Genomic DNA, 16,058 nt, shown 5'->3' with positions numbered 1-16,058 from the left:
CAAGAAGAGGGTGTGGTAGAAAGTTCGAGTGAGTGAACAGCAGAGATGATCCAATGGAAGCTCAAGGGGGTTCATTAGAATGGTTGAAGTTAATACTGAAGTTACCCTTATCCACTGTTGCATTCTCTACTGCAGTGAAGTCAACATTTGTCAACATTTGTTGCAATATCAGACATTTGTATCAGTGCTGCACATTATAGGTTAGTAGCATATGAGCCAAGCACCCATCTACAACTATGATTTTGTATAATCAAAATTACAATTCGATACCGTTGAAAGAAACCAAACTAATAATAAATTGTTTATCGTACCACACTTTCCGACTGATGTGGAAAGTGCAGTTAAAATGTGTGACAGCTTACCGGCAAATATAAATACATGCCATTAGTCATAGCTAACCTCCGATATTTTGCCCTTCAATTCAATTCTAATGCCTTCCGCTTGCTCTCAAGCTTCATCTTATCATTTTCATTTCTTTATTGATCCAAAAAAAAAAAAATCTTATCAGTTTCATTCTCAACTTATCCAGCTTGGTGACTTTTTTCCTATTAACATTGCCACTTTAACGTTTGTTTCTCTGACTCCAACATCTATGCCTGAATCTGAAACATTTGCTCTTCCTGACTTTAGCGAGTGAGACTTTGTAACCTTCTGGGAGCAGTTGATACTTGATTCATAGCGGCAGGAGCATTTTTGCTGGTGGGATTGGATCTTTTGTAGGAATCCTGGGGGAATTTTCGCAATTCAAATCCTCATGTTCTTTTACTTGTTTCCTTCTCCTTGAGAAGCACATCAGTACCCAAGAAACTGTCCCCATCATCCCAAGTTAGGCATCGTTCTCCTCTGCTACATCACCACAATTGTCAGTTCCAGTATCTTGAACTTATCAACCTGTGTACTTCAAAATTTTGAGGTACAAAGGATGAACAGCTCTCTTCATATAACAGATGCTTTATACCCATAAAAAAAACAGATGCTTTGAACTTAGAATTTTTCAAATATCCTCCTTTGCTTTCTCCAACAGGTGGTTCATCGTGACTAAAAAACATAGGGTTCTCAACAATCTTGCAGAAAGTGCCCCTCCCAAGGACATCTGAGATCATCAAACTTGTCTTCTCTCAATGTTGGGGTGAGAGATAACATCCTCTCCCCCCCCCCCACCCCTAAGCCATGAGATCCCTTCTTCCCTCTGCCAGATTTGGTCTAGCTATCAGTGCTTTTTTCAGTGAAGCCTGGCTCATCCTCATTGCTTCCTCCTTCACCTTTGTTGTAATAAACCATGGACGTGTTGCATGGATTCCTGCGTGCTCCCTGCCATGAGTAGATAAACATCATGAATTTGGGGATTGACCATAGAACCCTGGTTGAAAATAAGGGAGTGATGTTGGAGGGCACGTGGGTGGTGCTGGTGATGAGCATGCATTTATCCTTGCATGTATAGAACTCCTTACGAAGCACTTGTTATCATATTTCCCGCCAACAAACTCCCTTCCATTGCTCACTATATGTGACAATTTTGGAACAAACGGATCCAAGTGTTCCCCTTAAAAGGTTAACTCAAGTGTGTTTCCTCCATGGAGATTTTTTTTTGATAGATTAGATATAGAAGGGAACAAAGATACAAAGGGGAAGGTCAAGATGACCCTCCCAAAGGAAAAGAAACAAAAACAACACCAAAAGAACAATGAACCACTAAGGCATTTCAATGCTACACACAAAATCCCACCAAGACAAAAAATCCTCGAAAAAGGCCCCTATAAACTCTTAAAGATTTTGCACCAGAAAAATAAGAGCCCGAGAATTGATTTGATCAACTCATGTGCTGACTTCGACTTTCCTTGAAAAGCTCTAGCATTTCTTTCTGACCAAATGCCCCAAAGGATCACGAACGGCATTAAGCTCTAGATTATCTTCTTAGCATGACAAAAGCTCAATCCTATTTGAAGCCATTCCCCAATGTAAAGGAATCTTGGATACAACATTCCACCCCAAACAAGGAGAAGGCATGATCCCATACCACCTTTGCTACTTCACAGTGAACAAGTAAATGGTTAGTGGATTCCTCGTTTGCTAGATACATGCAACACCCGTTCAGGCCACAAAAACCTCTTCTCCTAAGAAGATCTTGCGATTTATCCACAATTTACTTGTAAAATTGAAAGAACCAACCAAACACGTGAAATTTTCCTCCAAAAGCATCTACTGTTCTACTTAGAGTAAGTGATCAGGACTCCTTAAACAACGCCACTCTGCAATTTTCAGTCACCTTGAGTTCTTCCACGAGAATCCAACCCACGACCCAGTTCCCATTTAAATCTACTCCCAAATTTCTATAAAACTAAAGAATCAAATGTTTAAAATCCCTCGGGGAAAACAAAAACCAAAAACTAAACAGAATCAAACAGGAATGCTCCTTATGTTCATCAAGCAATAATTCAGAGAGGGAGCAGTATATCTGGAATTGAGATGGTACCCATCTCACATGTATGAGTCCCCCATGGTCATCTAACCCTTCTAAACAAATGGAAAATTGAATGTCCTTACTTCTTAGAAAAAAAAAATTGTTGAGGGTCCTTGTAATCCTTCAGGCACCATCAATTCACCTTAAGCTGAAAAATAGTGCGGTAAATGTGGAAACTGCATGGCATGGATTATGGATGAGAGCCCAAAAAAAGTAGAAGGGAAAGAAATGATTTTCAAAGTAACAAAAGCTAATCACATACTATACCTCACAATGAACTCATTTTAGGAAACTAAAACATGCTTCTATATTAGACTCTAGAGGCCTCCAATAGTTGGATGAACTGAGCCTAACCCAGACAACAATCTAGCCCAATGGTGGAACCCACTTTTATGGGCCTGGGTTTTGATTGTGGGCTCTCCCATCCCTGCACCCGTGGGACTATTTGCAGCACATGGTTGGTCATTTCTAAAAAAGAACTCTTTATTCAATAAGAAACCTACCTAGCTCTATCCAAAACCTCTGCTGGTGAAAACCCACTAAATTTTTCACAAAAAATAAATCCATAAAAAATGATGTTAAAAATAAAAACAACCAACAAGGATGTGTGTAAAATTGCAAATTGGCAAAAAATAAATAAAATCAAAATCAAAACCTCATATAACCGATTGTAGAAAAACAACTCACTTCAATAAAAAAAACAGATTCCTAAATATTTCTGTTGTAAAGGATATTGGAATATTTTGGTTTAATAGCTATTTCCTACCCGTTCCAGTAATGATGGCCAAGGACGATTATATCGCTTTTCATCTTCTAACTTGAATTAGGCGGAAAACTCAACTGAAGAGATAACACCAATAAAGAGGTATCAACTTAGAAAATCCTTCCAACTTTGGAGGGCCCTATTAGGCCAATAAGGGACTCAACCATCACATACCAAATGTTTCACTCTGTTTTAGTGATCTAACAAAAATCATCCCCAACTAAGCACGCCAACATGGACAAGCAATAATGCGGATAGCAATAAGTTATTAACACATACTTCACAGAAAACAGTCTTGGGCTCTTAGCTTTATCTAAATGTAACAAATTAAAAAAGAATGTCAATATTGTGTCACGTTATGGCATACCTCTCAGTCTTATTGAACATCATCGTCATCAAATAAAACTTTATAAAATCTCCTCCTTTCTTCTGGATCATATAAATCTCCTTGCTGTTCTTCATGAACACTTTGGTCAGATGCTTCAGCACCATTTCTTTGTTCCCGGTTCCCCGATCTTACCAAAACCATACCTTTCTTCTTATTCTTTTCTAAATTCAATGTGTGCCGTCTTTGGTTATATTCATGAAGTCCTTCTTGCATCAATTCTCCAAATTTCTCCTTCACAATAACAAGTGGATCTTTATCGATCAGCTCAGATCCATTATATCCTTCTCTAAGAACAACAGTGTAAATCTGATACTTATTCGACACGTAGAAAATTCCTGGATGTTGGAGTAGCAAAAGATTCAATCTCTCCGGCAAATTAAATTCTCTACTAAAATGACCCAATTTTACAATAGATGCTTTCTTCCACAAAGTTAGTGATAGAAGCTCATGCAGTACACCCACAGTCCTCTTCTCCATCTCCTTTGATCCCTCAACAAACTCTCTACCATCTCTATAAGGAGAAATATATGGAGTCGAGTTAAATTGATGAAATCTCTCCCAAGATTTCACCCAATTCAAAGGCAAAGAACACTTATAGCGTGGTTCTACATTCCTTTCCTGAGCTTCAGATTCTAACACAGAAACAGCTAAATTAGGGTTCCATGTGACGAGCTCAATCTCCATTGAACTTCGTCTCCCACTATAATTAACAATTCGAAACATTTCAGGATATTTAGGCAAAATCCTCAATAAATAATCATCTGGAAACCCAAAATTCCGCTTTAATTCATTAAACTTAACAACATTTAGTTTCTGATTCGAGCTCATCATCAACAACTTGGCTAATCGATCCACAAGAACTGGTTCTTGCTGATCTTTGATGGATTCTTCCTCTTCTACCAAGGCCATCATCCGTTTTGTTAATCGAAAGTAATGATGATCATTCTCGAGGTAAATTTCGTAGCAACAAGGATACTTTTTGAGCCAGTTGAGAGCTTTACCTTGAAGATCGAGAGATTTGAACTTCTTTTGGAGGAATCTAACTGGTGCGACTTGATTAGGGCATCGAAGGATGATGTTCTTGATTTGGTTGTTTACGATCCATCGACGGTTTCTAGAGAGAGAGGATTCGAGTGATGGATCTTTCTTCATAGACCATAGAGAGAAACTTCGGAGTAGAAGGAGAATAGTTGGTGGAGAGGATAATTTAGGGTTTCGATAATTTAGGGTTACAAGAGTTCTATAAATCACCATCTCTCTCTCTCTCTCTCTCTCTCTCTGAAACTTTCTTCCAAATTAAGTGGAGCGTTGGACGAACTGAGAGCCGGACGAAGTTCTGAGTTTTTATCTCTGCTGAAGGTGTTTGGAAGTCAACTCCAAGAGTTGAAGTTGGAAATTTGAAACGTCCAATGAAAAAAATATAACTATGATTTTGTATAATTTTGTTTCAAAAAAAAGTCTCGCTTAGAAATATCTTCAAGGTATGGAACACAATTAGTTATATTCATCACCATTTCAATGTCTAGTTCAATTATAACTATTAGTATATATTTTACTCCAATCTAAAATTGTTATTTACATTAATATGACCATTTCTTGAAATATCTTTATAAACTTGATCTTAAGACTATATATATTTGATATTTGAATGTGGATTGCAATTTCTTAAGCAAGGTGTTTAAGATTTTGGGTTTTTGTTTTATTTTTTAATTAGGAAAATGGATATCTCTGATGAAGAAGAGGAAGTAACTACCTTCGTGACAGTCACAACAACGAGGTATATGATGATGGCTACGATTGAGACAATCGACAATCCAATTTATAGATAGAATACCTATTAGGAATAGAGATGTTGAACGATCCTTAATTTTAAGGAGAATGTATGAGGAATCTGATAAGAATTGTCATGAGATGCTACGATTGAATAAGAGTAGTTTTAATAAGCTTTGCGCACGTTTAGAAAGTAAAGATTTACGTACTGGTCGATTTGTAGGGGTAAAAGAGCAATTAACCATTTTCCCTTTAATAATTGGCCATGATGTAAGATATCATCATGAAAAATGCGATTTCATATGTTCAGGGGAAACGGTTCGTCGCCATTTTCACAATGTGCTCCGAGTTGTAATTAGTTTGTCAAAAGATGTCATAAAGCCTACTCAATCAGAATCTTCACCTCAAATGAGTAACAATATGCGACCATGGTACAATTACTTTCAAGTATAAGTGTAGTTGAATTCTAAATTGTTTTATATCTAGAAGTGAAAAATATATAATTAGTTCAATTATCTTTATTGTAGGATTGTTTTGGAGCCATTGATGGCACCTTCATCCATGCTACGATACCAATAGAAGACCAAGCGAGATATCAAACTCGAAAGGGAAAAATTAAACAAAATGATCTTGTCTTGTGCTCTTTTGACATTCATATAACATATGTACTTACTGGTAGGGAAGGGTTTCCTCATGATAGTAGGATTTTGAGATTTGTAGTAACAACTACAACGGACAAGTTATAGTGCCACTAGGTATTGAGAAAAGTGTTAATCATAGTTGGAGTCTACTTCTAATAATTTTATTATTATTTTTTAACAATATATTTTTTATTTAGAAAAATACTATCTAGGGGACACAGGTTTTGCACAGGCTCTAGGATTTCTTGTTCCATTTTGTGGAGTTCGATACCATCTAAATGGACACCGAGATCATGTGCCTGCAAATGCACATGAGCTCTACAATTATCATCATTTATCTCTACGAAATATAATTGGATGAGTATTTAGTTTATTGGAAAAAATATTCATGTATCTATAAACTTACCCTTTCGTCCGTATAAACACGTAAACAAGATAGGTAATTTCTTGTTGTGTAATTCACAATCATATAATGGAGGTTGATCCAAATGATTTAGGTGAAGAATGGGAAACTCCTGAGGAAGAAGAACGTGATGATCTAATCCCAACAGAGGAGATATCAACGCTTGAACCAACTACAACTTGGACGGCCTTTAGGAATCAACTTATTTAAGTTAAGTGGAATGAATATGATCGTCGTCATCCATTGATTCTCTAGTTTTTGTTACAAATTTGCTTCTTATTTATGTTATTGATTTTGTTAATATGAATTGTCATTTTGAGATATGAACATATTAGAATAGATGATTATTGAAAATTTTCTTTGTTCTAATATGGTTAATGTATATGATTTAATCTCAAGATTCTCACCATCCTTTTACTTATGATTTTTTCTATATAAATGCATTTAAGATTGTTTAAATTTTGACAAAATCATCTTCAATCATAGGTATGGAAGCAAAAAAGTTTTAATACTACAGATGCTTATTCAACAAAATCTCATATCATCTGGAATGATGAAATGGATCGTATCCTCTTGGAGACACTAAAAAATGATGTGTTACGTGAAATAAGTACCAAAAATGGAATGAAAGATCCTACATATACTCGAATTAAAAAAGCTATGAAAGAGAAGTTAAATATAATTATTATTAATGAAAATATAAAAAGTAGGATTAAGACTTGGATAGGATGCCTCATAGATGTTAAGGAGCTGGAAAATTTGAGTGGGTTCAGTTGGGACCATGTGAGGGAGATGGTTACTTTTGATGACTCTATTTGGGAAGATTTGGTAAAGGTGTAACATTTTATCATATCATTTTTTTTTAACTTGTTAGAATTTCATTCATATATTTAAGTAATTTAATATCTTTATGTTTTAATGTTATAGAAAAAATCTAGTCTCAAGAAATATAAGGAAAAATAAATGCATAGATACAAAGAGTGGGCTGATATTTTGGGATGTGACATTGCCACAGTGGTTAGTATTGCAACAGGGCCAATGTTAGATGACGACACTTGTCAAATTGATCTTTGCTAAAGATGAAAATATAGATAATCTTAGTGCAAGGAGTCAGCCATCCATCTCAGTTGGAGAATCTAATTCGCAAGTAAAATCACAGTAAAAAAGAAATAGACAAGGAATCTTTGTCTTACATGAAGATTTTGTTAATGTCACGGGAACCACAGAAAAGATTGCAAATGCATTTGAAGCACGTACTAAAGATTCAATGATAGTTTTGATGAATGTGGCAACAAAAGAGATTGAAAATATGACATCTCTTGATGTGGGTGCAAATATCAAGGCTTTAGAGTTAATTTTAAAAGATGAAAGTTTTGCACCTATTTTTATGGCCATGACAAACATGAACTTGAAATAATTTTGGCTAATGAAACTTTTAAACCAAAACAGAAGATGATTGAAGATTGTTAAATGTTGATCTCATTAGTAGTATTATTATTTTTTTACTTGAATAAAGAACATTGGATCATTTATTTTTGGACAATTTTACGTTTAATTGGTAGGATTTACTATTTTATTTGAATAAGGAATGTTGTTTCATTTTAATGGACTAGTTTACTATTTATTTTTATTTTTTGAGAAGTCTTCTTTGAGTAAGAGTTATGAGAGTAGACCCATAGCTGCCTTGATTGAAATACTATAATTTAACTTTCAAATCATTGGTTCAAATCTGGAATTTTTTTTTTTTACATCTATCAACTTCAATTCCAAGGTAGGTTGTCCAAATGTTGAAGTTGGAGTCGTGTATAATTCATTAACTGAATTCCCACAATAAACCAAACATTAAAGTTTATTTTAGGAATTACAACAAAATCCACATTCCAACTCCGACTTCCACTTTCAAACACACCCTTAATGGAAGCAGATGAAGGTCTTAGGGACACAGAGAGACTACAAATGTTTACTGATGGAGAATAAAATACGTGTAGGTGAGTATGTGTTAAGAGTGAGAGGTGGGAGAAGCGCCTCTCTTGGCCGTTTGGAACGTTTAAACCAAGATAGATAATGATTAAAGATTACTAAGTGTGGATCTCATTAGTAATATATATTTTTTTTCTTGAATAAGGAACATTGTTTAGTTTATTATTAATTTTTTCTTTTTTTGGGACCAATTTGGCATTTGTTTGATAGGTTTACTATTGTACTTGAATAAATAACATTGGATCATGTATTTTTGGACAATTTTATATTTAATTGATAGGATTTACTGTTTTATTTGAATAATGAATGTTGTTTCATTTTAATGGACTAGTTTACATTGTTTTTAATGAATGTTATTTCATTTTAATGGATTAGACCCATAGTTGAAATCTGGATCATGTAATTTTGAAATCATTGGTTGAAATCTGGATTATTTATTAAAAAAAATCTATCTTTCAAGTTGAAGTTAGAGTTGTGTACTATTCCTTACTGATTTCCCACGGTAAACCAAACATGCTAGTTTATTTTAGGAATTGCAACAGGATCCACCAACTCCAATTCCCACTCCCACCAACTCCTAATGCCAAACACACCCTTAATGGAAGCCGATTGAAGGTCTTAAGCGGCACAGAGAGACTACGAAGGTTTACTGATGGAGAATAAAATACGAGTCGGTGAGTACGTGTTAAGGGTGAGAGTGGGAGAAGGGCCTCTCTCGACCGTTTGGAAGGCCCAGCACAGCTCGAGCGGAGAAGAGGTGGCGTTGAAGCAAGTCTACCTCTCCAAACTCAACAGGAATCTCAAGGACTGCTTGGATTGTGAACTCAATTTCTTGTCCAAAGTCAATCACCCTAACATTATTCGTCTCATCGATGTAATTCAGGTCCGTTTTTTTTTGCCTCAAATCTCCATTAACAACTGCTTGATCACTTACCCACTTTGAAAAACCTGATTTTTAAGCTTTTGCTCATATACCCATTTCGTGAATCAACCATTAAAGCTGGATTTGGTACTCTTGGAGGGTTTCCATGTACAAAATTGGGGTGCTTTTCTATTCGATTTGTTGGCGCTTAATCTCTAAAAAAACGCATTTTGGATTCATTAATTAAGCACATTTACACCGAACTTAGGTGGGGTTTTTCGGATCCCAACAGTATTGAGGTCAGTTTGTTGATATTTTTAAATTTTTTATCTTTTCAATTGAGAACCAATTGGTGAAGTAATTAGTTAGTGCTTTTTTTTCCTCCTATTATTTTGCATATCTAGAGTTATAGCTGTTTTCATTTTTAATCATATTGGAGTGTCTTTTTGAGGACTGGTAAAAAATTCAATTGAAAATTAATGAGTGAGTAGATTAGAGTATTGTGAAAGAAAATGTTGTAGAAGATTTTTTTTTTTTTTGGGGGGGGGGGGGGGGGGGGGGGTGGGGTGTTAATTGTGTAAATTAGGATATCTATGGGCAATCCAATTCGAGCAACTCCAACGCAGTGGCCATCTGACTCTCCATCCCCCCTCAACTGCTCTTTTGGAGAGTCAAACCCCTTAAATGGGTCTCCAATGCATTATCCATCTCCCTCTCCATTTTGGAGAGTGGTGTTTTCAATAGTCATATTGGAGAGGGAGTTTGAAAATCTCCATTTTTTTATCCAAAGAGACCTCGTGCCTGATGGGATAGCTTCATGGCCGTTGGGGATAGTTTCTTGACTGTTGGGTTGTATTAGAAAAATATAATAAAAATATTAATGGATAATCATTTCTGATAGCATAGATGAAGTGCATAGCCCTTTGAATATCCAAAATGACTATCCATAAACATGGTTATCCATTAAGGATAGCCATTTTAGATTTTCCCCTTAGAGTTGCTCTTAGAGAGTAGAGGGTATGAATGGAATTTGGTTGAATAATGTTGAAAGGTTGGAACATCATTGTGGGTGTCGATTGTTTTACATAACTACTAACAAGTAGAAATGCTTTAGCATGTAGTAACTGGTTGGGAATCTTTGGTTTTGTTGGTATTGCTGTTGTTGTTTCTTTGCGACCTTTAATATAGAATGAGGAGATATAATCCAATTTTGGTTGGTCTTCAACACTAATTTTCATTAACACAACTGAAACAGATAATTCACGACCTCGAAGTTGCTTTGCAATGTCTCAAACCAACTAAGCCATGGGTCTAAGCCCACCAATGGAAAAAGTTTATTATGAGAAGTCAATGAAATGCTCCAACTGTGAATTAATGTGAAATATGAATCATTTTCAGGTTTCTCTGCAACAAAATAAGTGCTTCAATCTACATGATTGGAGAAACCCAAATTAGAGCTGTATATTATTTCTGAGAAGCTTGTAAAAATAGCTTACCACCCTTTCTAAGATTTAACTGAACCAGTAATTTACTCAAATGAGTGATGAGAGATTTCTCTTAACATATGTAAAACATGATCCTAAAAGTTAAATGTCTTCTCCTTCAGGCCGAAGGGTGCATATTCCTTGTGTTGGAGTTCTGTGCTGGGGGAAATTTAGTTTCTTTCATTCGGCGTCATGGGAGAGTCCAAGAAGAGATTGCAAGAAGATTCACACAACAGCTTGGTACGTCTTTCTTCAAGGAATAATTAATGGTGTGACTATTCTTCAATGGTTTAAAGTTTCGTATCATCTCAGATTTTTTCATCCAAGACATTCCAATTTCGGTCAAGACCGGACCAAAACATTGAATATTTTGGATTCTATCGGAATGTTTCAGAATGTCTCAGTCAAAAACAGTCTTGGTTTTTGTCTCAAGACAAGATTTTAAACTTTCCTTGCTGCCATTGTTTCTTTGTTCGAAATCAAGTCCAATAGATGCCACTGATCCTTGTGCTGCAGGAGCTGGTTTGAAAGTACTACACACCCACCACATCATCCACCGAGACTTGAAACCAGAGGTACAGAGATCCTTGGATAAAATATAGAACATTACTAGAGTGACTGTGCGGGACACCGAATTCGACACCCAGCTGATGTTGTGGTATGCATGGAACCATAGATGCTTTTCACTCGTGTCTCAAGGAAAGGCATCTACGGTTCTGAGCACACCTCCATGTCAGCACAGTGTCGTAGGAAGTCACTTCATCATTTTTCCAAAATATATGGTGGTTGTAGATACCATGGACTAATACACCTTACTCACTGATCCATCAACCTATACAATTTTGTAGGCAAGCCACATCTTTGCATGTACTTTCTTTTCTCAACCATTAAGAACATTTTTTTATCAGTCTGGGTTCTAGTCTTGTTGGGGCAGTGAACATGTCTGCATTGGAACATATTGAGAAGCTGAACGACTGATTCCCATTTGATGATTCAATGCTTACCAAATTTATATTAGAGATCTAACTTTCTTAGATTAGTTTGACATGGATGCTTCTATTGAACAGAATATTCTACTATCCACCTCCGACAGTGATACTGTGATAAAGATCGCTGATTTTGGTCTCTCAAGGTAACACTTGCATGAATTAGTTTTCTAACTATATATAGGGGGCGGATTAAGGGACATATGTAAAAACAATGGTTGTTCAAAATATGAGTTAGAGGTTTTGGATTGAGCTGAATTTTTTTGAGGATGTTCTCTATGATGAGAAGATCATCCTCACAAAAAATCAGCTCAATCTGAAACTTTTATGTCCATCAAAAGTGGTTTACAAATTATTGGTAAAAAATCGATGGTCCACATTCTAAATCATTTTTGATGGGGTTAGAAGTTTCAGATTGGACTGATTTTTTTTAGGATGATCTTCTCATCATAGAGATCATCATCACAAAAAATCAGCTCAATCCAAAACCTCTAACCCATATTTTGAATTTGTTTTATTATTACATTGTTTTTACAAATGTCCCTTGATAAACATTGGTCTTAATCAGATTTCTAAGTAATTTTTAATTCCATTTGCTTGTGAGAACAGAACTCTACATCCAGGCGACCATGCAGAGACAGTTTGTGGGTCTCCATTATATATGGCTCCAGAAGTTCTGCAATTTCAAGAATACGATGAAAAGGTAATAAAGTTGAGATTTTTTTTCATTCTCATTCAAATTAGAGAAGACAAAAAATTCAGGGTTTGTATACAGGTAGACATGTGGAGTGTTGGAGCAATTCTTTTTGAGCTTTTGAATGGATACCCACCTTTTCATGGAAGGAACAATGTTCAGGTAACCGAACTTCTTCTTACATGCATAGTGACAAAAGTACCACTATTAAATCACAATTTTAATAGTTGTCAATTAAATCTCGATTTAAAAAAAAAATCGCCTAGTTTTGAAAAAATCAATATCATGATTTAATCGACACTTTTAAAAAAAGATCATAGATTATTTTTGTATGTAGTACTTTTTAAGTACTATTTTATCATTTAATATATGAAATATATATTTTTATGCTTAAAATATTTATTTTTAATTTTGATTTTAATTTATCTGATATTTTCTGATTTATCGACTTTTGCCATCTTTTTCCAAAGCTTTCTCTAGCTAAATTATTCTCGAACCCCGACTTTGTCACTATGTTTACATGGAACTTCTTTAAATCCATCTGCTCTAAATCTTCTGCATCGAAATTTGTGACTTCAGTTGCTACAGAACATCAAGAATTGTAGACGTTTACCATTTTCTGAGTTTGTTCTTCCTGGGTTGAACCCTGACTGTGTCGATATTTGTACTAGACTTCTCCGTAAAAATCCAGGTTTTGTATCGAATTATTCAACTTTAAATGCTTCAATTTTCAAGTTGTGTTTCTCTCCAAATCTTTAGCTGATAAATTTGTTCATCAATGCAGTTGATCGTCTATCCTTTGATGAGTTTTATCATCATAATTTCTTGCGAGGTAAGAACCAATGCTTACAAGAAGATTAAATGTCGCATGTGAAATTAATGAAAATATTTGTTAAAAAGTCAGGATTGTTTGTCAAACCGAGAAAGCTTGATATCCTATGTAATTTTTTCACTTATAGTGCCAATGCTGCTCTAATGTGAAGACAGCAGCTCCAGCACCCAGTAAATCACATTCTTGAACCATGTATAATAGTGTTTCTTCATTTATTTATTTTTACTACAAACAAATATAGGAGAACAATTTGGTTTCGATGAAAATAAATAAATCTATTGACTAACAAAATAGAATGTTGTGGGATTGTTAAATTAGATTAAAGGATGATTCACTTGTTTGGCGTTAAATTGAAGAATGCCAGAAATATCTTATGCATGTGTTATAGCACTGCTTGTGCTAGTCCGGAGTTAGGCATTATCCTCCAAGGAATTAGCAGTTCTAGTCATTAGAAGGTAATGCATCATCAGGTCTCAAGATTACAAGATTTATACAGTATTTATTGGCTTTTAAAATGGGTAAGCTTTCTTTTCTTTTCTTTTTTGATAAATATAGAGATCACATTGAAGAAAAAGTTTACAAGGCACTAAGCAGGCTCATGTGTGCGAAGGCAAGGAGATCTACCGAGCATATTAAGAAGACAACTAAGAATGAGACCCATATAACCATCCAAGGATTGGTGAGATGGCCAAGATGACGCCTTGGGAAACAGAGCTCTCGAGTTTGAATTCCCCTAAAGAAGAATGGGATATTATTGATACTCTTAGATAATAATTACAACAATCTTAATAGGGTTTTATAAAAATCAAATCATATTTAGAGATAAGCTCTATCCCAAGTAAATCTCAACCAAATCAATATAACCTTATTTTAATCTCAATAGATATGATACGGTGTTATGTAGTACACTATATAACAATGTGACATAACTAATTATTCCAATACCTTCTTGCATCGTAGGTTCCTTTGAATAAGGAACGCATGATTGTTTAATATCAAATTCCTTGAGACCACAATTATTAAATGCTTAGTGTTGCTAACGAGTATCCATCATGCTTTTGGTAGTCATTGACTATCTGAGAAGCAATCATTGTTGCATCCCGCTCATCATAGAGTCTATCGGAGTCGATGATTACTAAATCAGATCATATGATCTCTCCCAAAAGCATTGGATTGAATACCATGACTTGATACTTATATCTCAGTATAAATGACGAAAAATGAAGACTATCAAGGAGATGTAAATTGTAGAATAAGAGTTAGAGATTTTATTCATGAAAAAAAAAAACTAGTGCCGTTTGCCGACAATGTTGTCATAGTCAGTAGTAGAAGGTGGATTCGTTAAATTGGTCTTTCAAAAGAGACTATGCTCTGATACCAGAAATTATTGATTCTCTTAGATTACAATTACAGCAACCCTAATAGGATTTTCTAGAATTCAAATCATATTTAGAGATAAACACTATCCCAAATAAATCTCAACCAAATCAATATAATATTACCTTAATCTTAATAGATATGATACGTTATACCATAGTACACTATATTACAATGCAACATAACTAATTAATTAAATAGGGGTGACCCTTAGGGATTTATCCTAAAAATTACTTAGTGCTTGTAGGTTAGGGGGGACTGCACGTGTCCTAAGATTAGTTGGGTGGTTACCTAGGTTAAATAAAAAAAATGAAATCCACATCCTAACGACGAAAAATCCCATGTCCATTGCACACAAAGTCCCACCTAAAAATAAGATCCTCAAAGAAGACTCCTTGATGTCTTCTTAGATTTAAATCAATATAATTAAGGTTATAGGGTTTGCATTTTTGTTTCCTTTCCTTGGAATGCCCTCTATCATTCTTATTTTCAAATATTCCTACAAATAGTGAAAGGCAATTAAGAGGCTCTGTAAGGTTCATCCTCTTGTATAAAAGAAAAAAAATGTCAGCTTGCACAGAGGTTTGACATATAAAGAAGGGATAGAAATAGCAAGGAAAAATGGGACCCAATCGAGATAGCTAAAGGATATTGGAGGAAAAGGTGACTAATATTTTATGGCATTTTTTGTTGCCTATGAAAAATTCATGATGATTTTTCCCTAGTATTACATGATTAATAGTTGGAATTCTAAAGAGAAGAATGGGCCAAAAAAAGAATAAGACTTCCAATGGAACATTGCTCCTAAAATAAGAGTTCTAGAGTAGTTTTGATAAGGATGTAGACGACGAGAAATATAATGATTTTATTGAAAATTTATTCTCTAGACTTCTTATCCATCTTCATTTACCTTTCATTCTTGGGGAGATATGAAAAGTTAAAATGCTCTTACCTTTAATGATCTTTCTCCCAACTCCACAACCATTGCAACCTCTGGCCCACCCACTCTCATAACCCATTCCTTCATACCCAAAATTTTAAATGATAAACTTCCTCCACAAGTTGGATTCTTCCTCCCTAAATCTCCTTAACCATTTTTCTCGTGTAACTTGATACATAATCCCTAATTTCCTTATTCTCAGCCCCCCATTCCTTTGGATTACATTTGTCCACTAAATTATACTTGGGAGATTTCACCCAATTGTGATAAAGATCCTACGTTGTCGATTTTCTTTGAGGGAAATCATTCATTCAATTTAACGCTGAAATTCTTTATCTTATTTCTGTAAAATTAATTCTCTACGTTCTAATAATTATATATAAAAAATTCTAAATTACCTAGGACTCCTACCAAATTAAAATTAATCTGAAAGACTCCTAAAGCAACTCAATGAATCTAAAATAAGTAAATAACCTA

The 16,058-nt window shown here is 34.9% G+C and overlaps 2 protein-coding genes across 5 annotated transcripts; one reads left to right on the top strand and one right to left on the bottom strand.

Annotated features, from left to right (window-relative positions):
* Positions 1-272: 272 nt before the first annotated feature.
* LOC147406692 (Ubiquitin carboxyl-terminal hydrolase family protein) lies at positions 273-5,050 on the bottom strand. Of its 2 annotated transcripts, none has more exons than XM_086434847.1 (2): positions 3,592-5,050; positions 273-2,637 (listed from the first exon to the last, which is right to left on the bottom strand). In XM_086434847.1, the coding sequence occupies exon 1, from the start codon at positions 4,864-4,866 to the stop codon at positions 3,601-3,603; it is 1,266 nt and encodes a 421-aa protein (XP_086290973.1). In that variant the 5' UTR covers positions 4,867-5,050; the 3' UTR covers positions 273-2,637; positions 3,592-3,600. The 2 variants fall into 2 exon arrangements, with proteins under 2 accessions (XP_086290973.1, XP_086290972.1); XM_086434846.1 differs by having other exon boundaries at positions 273-1,311; positions 3,592-5,048.
* Positions 5,051-8,816: 3,766 nt separating this feature from the next.
* Positions 8,817-13,560, top strand: LOC147406691 (protein kinase family protein). Of its 3 annotated transcripts, XM_086434850.1 has the most exons (9): positions 8,817-9,289; positions 10,875-10,992; positions 11,269-11,327; positions 11,793-11,884; positions 12,348-12,441; positions 12,514-12,594; positions 13,012-13,123; positions 13,217-13,264; positions 13,392-13,560. In XM_086434850.1, the coding sequence occupies exons 1-9, from the start codon at positions 9,059-9,061 to the stop codon at positions 13,406-13,408; spliced, it is 852 nt and encodes a 283-aa protein (XP_086290976.1). In that variant the 5' UTR covers positions 8,817-9,058; the 3' UTR covers positions 13,409-13,560. The 3 variants fall into 3 exon arrangements, with proteins under 3 accessions (XP_086290976.1, XP_086290974.1, XP_086290977.1); XM_086434848.1 differs by having other exon boundaries at positions 8,824-9,289; positions 13,217-13,560; XM_086434851.1 differs by having other exon boundaries at positions 8,844-9,289; positions 11,820-11,884; positions 13,217-13,560.
* Positions 13,561-16,058: the final 2,498 nt, after the last annotated feature.

Source organism: Akebia trifoliata, chromosome 3 (genome assembly GCF_017979445.1).
Source record: "Akebia trifoliata isolate Shusen 1 chromosome 3, ASM1797944v1, whole genome shotgun sequence".
In the NCBI taxonomy this organism is placed as follows: domain Eukaryota; kingdom Viridiplantae; phylum Streptophyta; class Magnoliopsida; order Ranunculales; family Lardizabalaceae; genus Akebia; species Akebia trifoliata.
Note: the sequence above shows the minus strand (reverse complement) of the source record. Positions and strands in the feature narration are given on the sequence as shown.

Excerpts from the sequence above, each read along its gene's own strand:
- LOC147406692 (XM_086434847.1), bottom strand. The coding sequence starts at position 4,866 with ATGGTGATTTATAGAACTCTTGTAACCCTAAATTATCGAAACCCTAAA.
- LOC147406691 (XM_086434848.1), top strand. The coding sequence starts at position 9,059 with ATGGAGAATAAAATACGAGTCGGTGAGTACGTGTTAAGGGTGAGAGTG. Across the intron at positions 11,885-12,347 it reads GCTGATTTTGGTCTCTCAAG|AACTCTACATCCAGGCGACC; the intron begins GTAACACTTGCA and ends TTGTGAGAACAG. Across the intron at positions 13,124-13,216 it reads ACTTCTCCGTAAAAATCCAG|TTGATCGTCTATCCTTTGAT; the intron begins GTTTTGTATCGA and ends TCATCAATGCAG.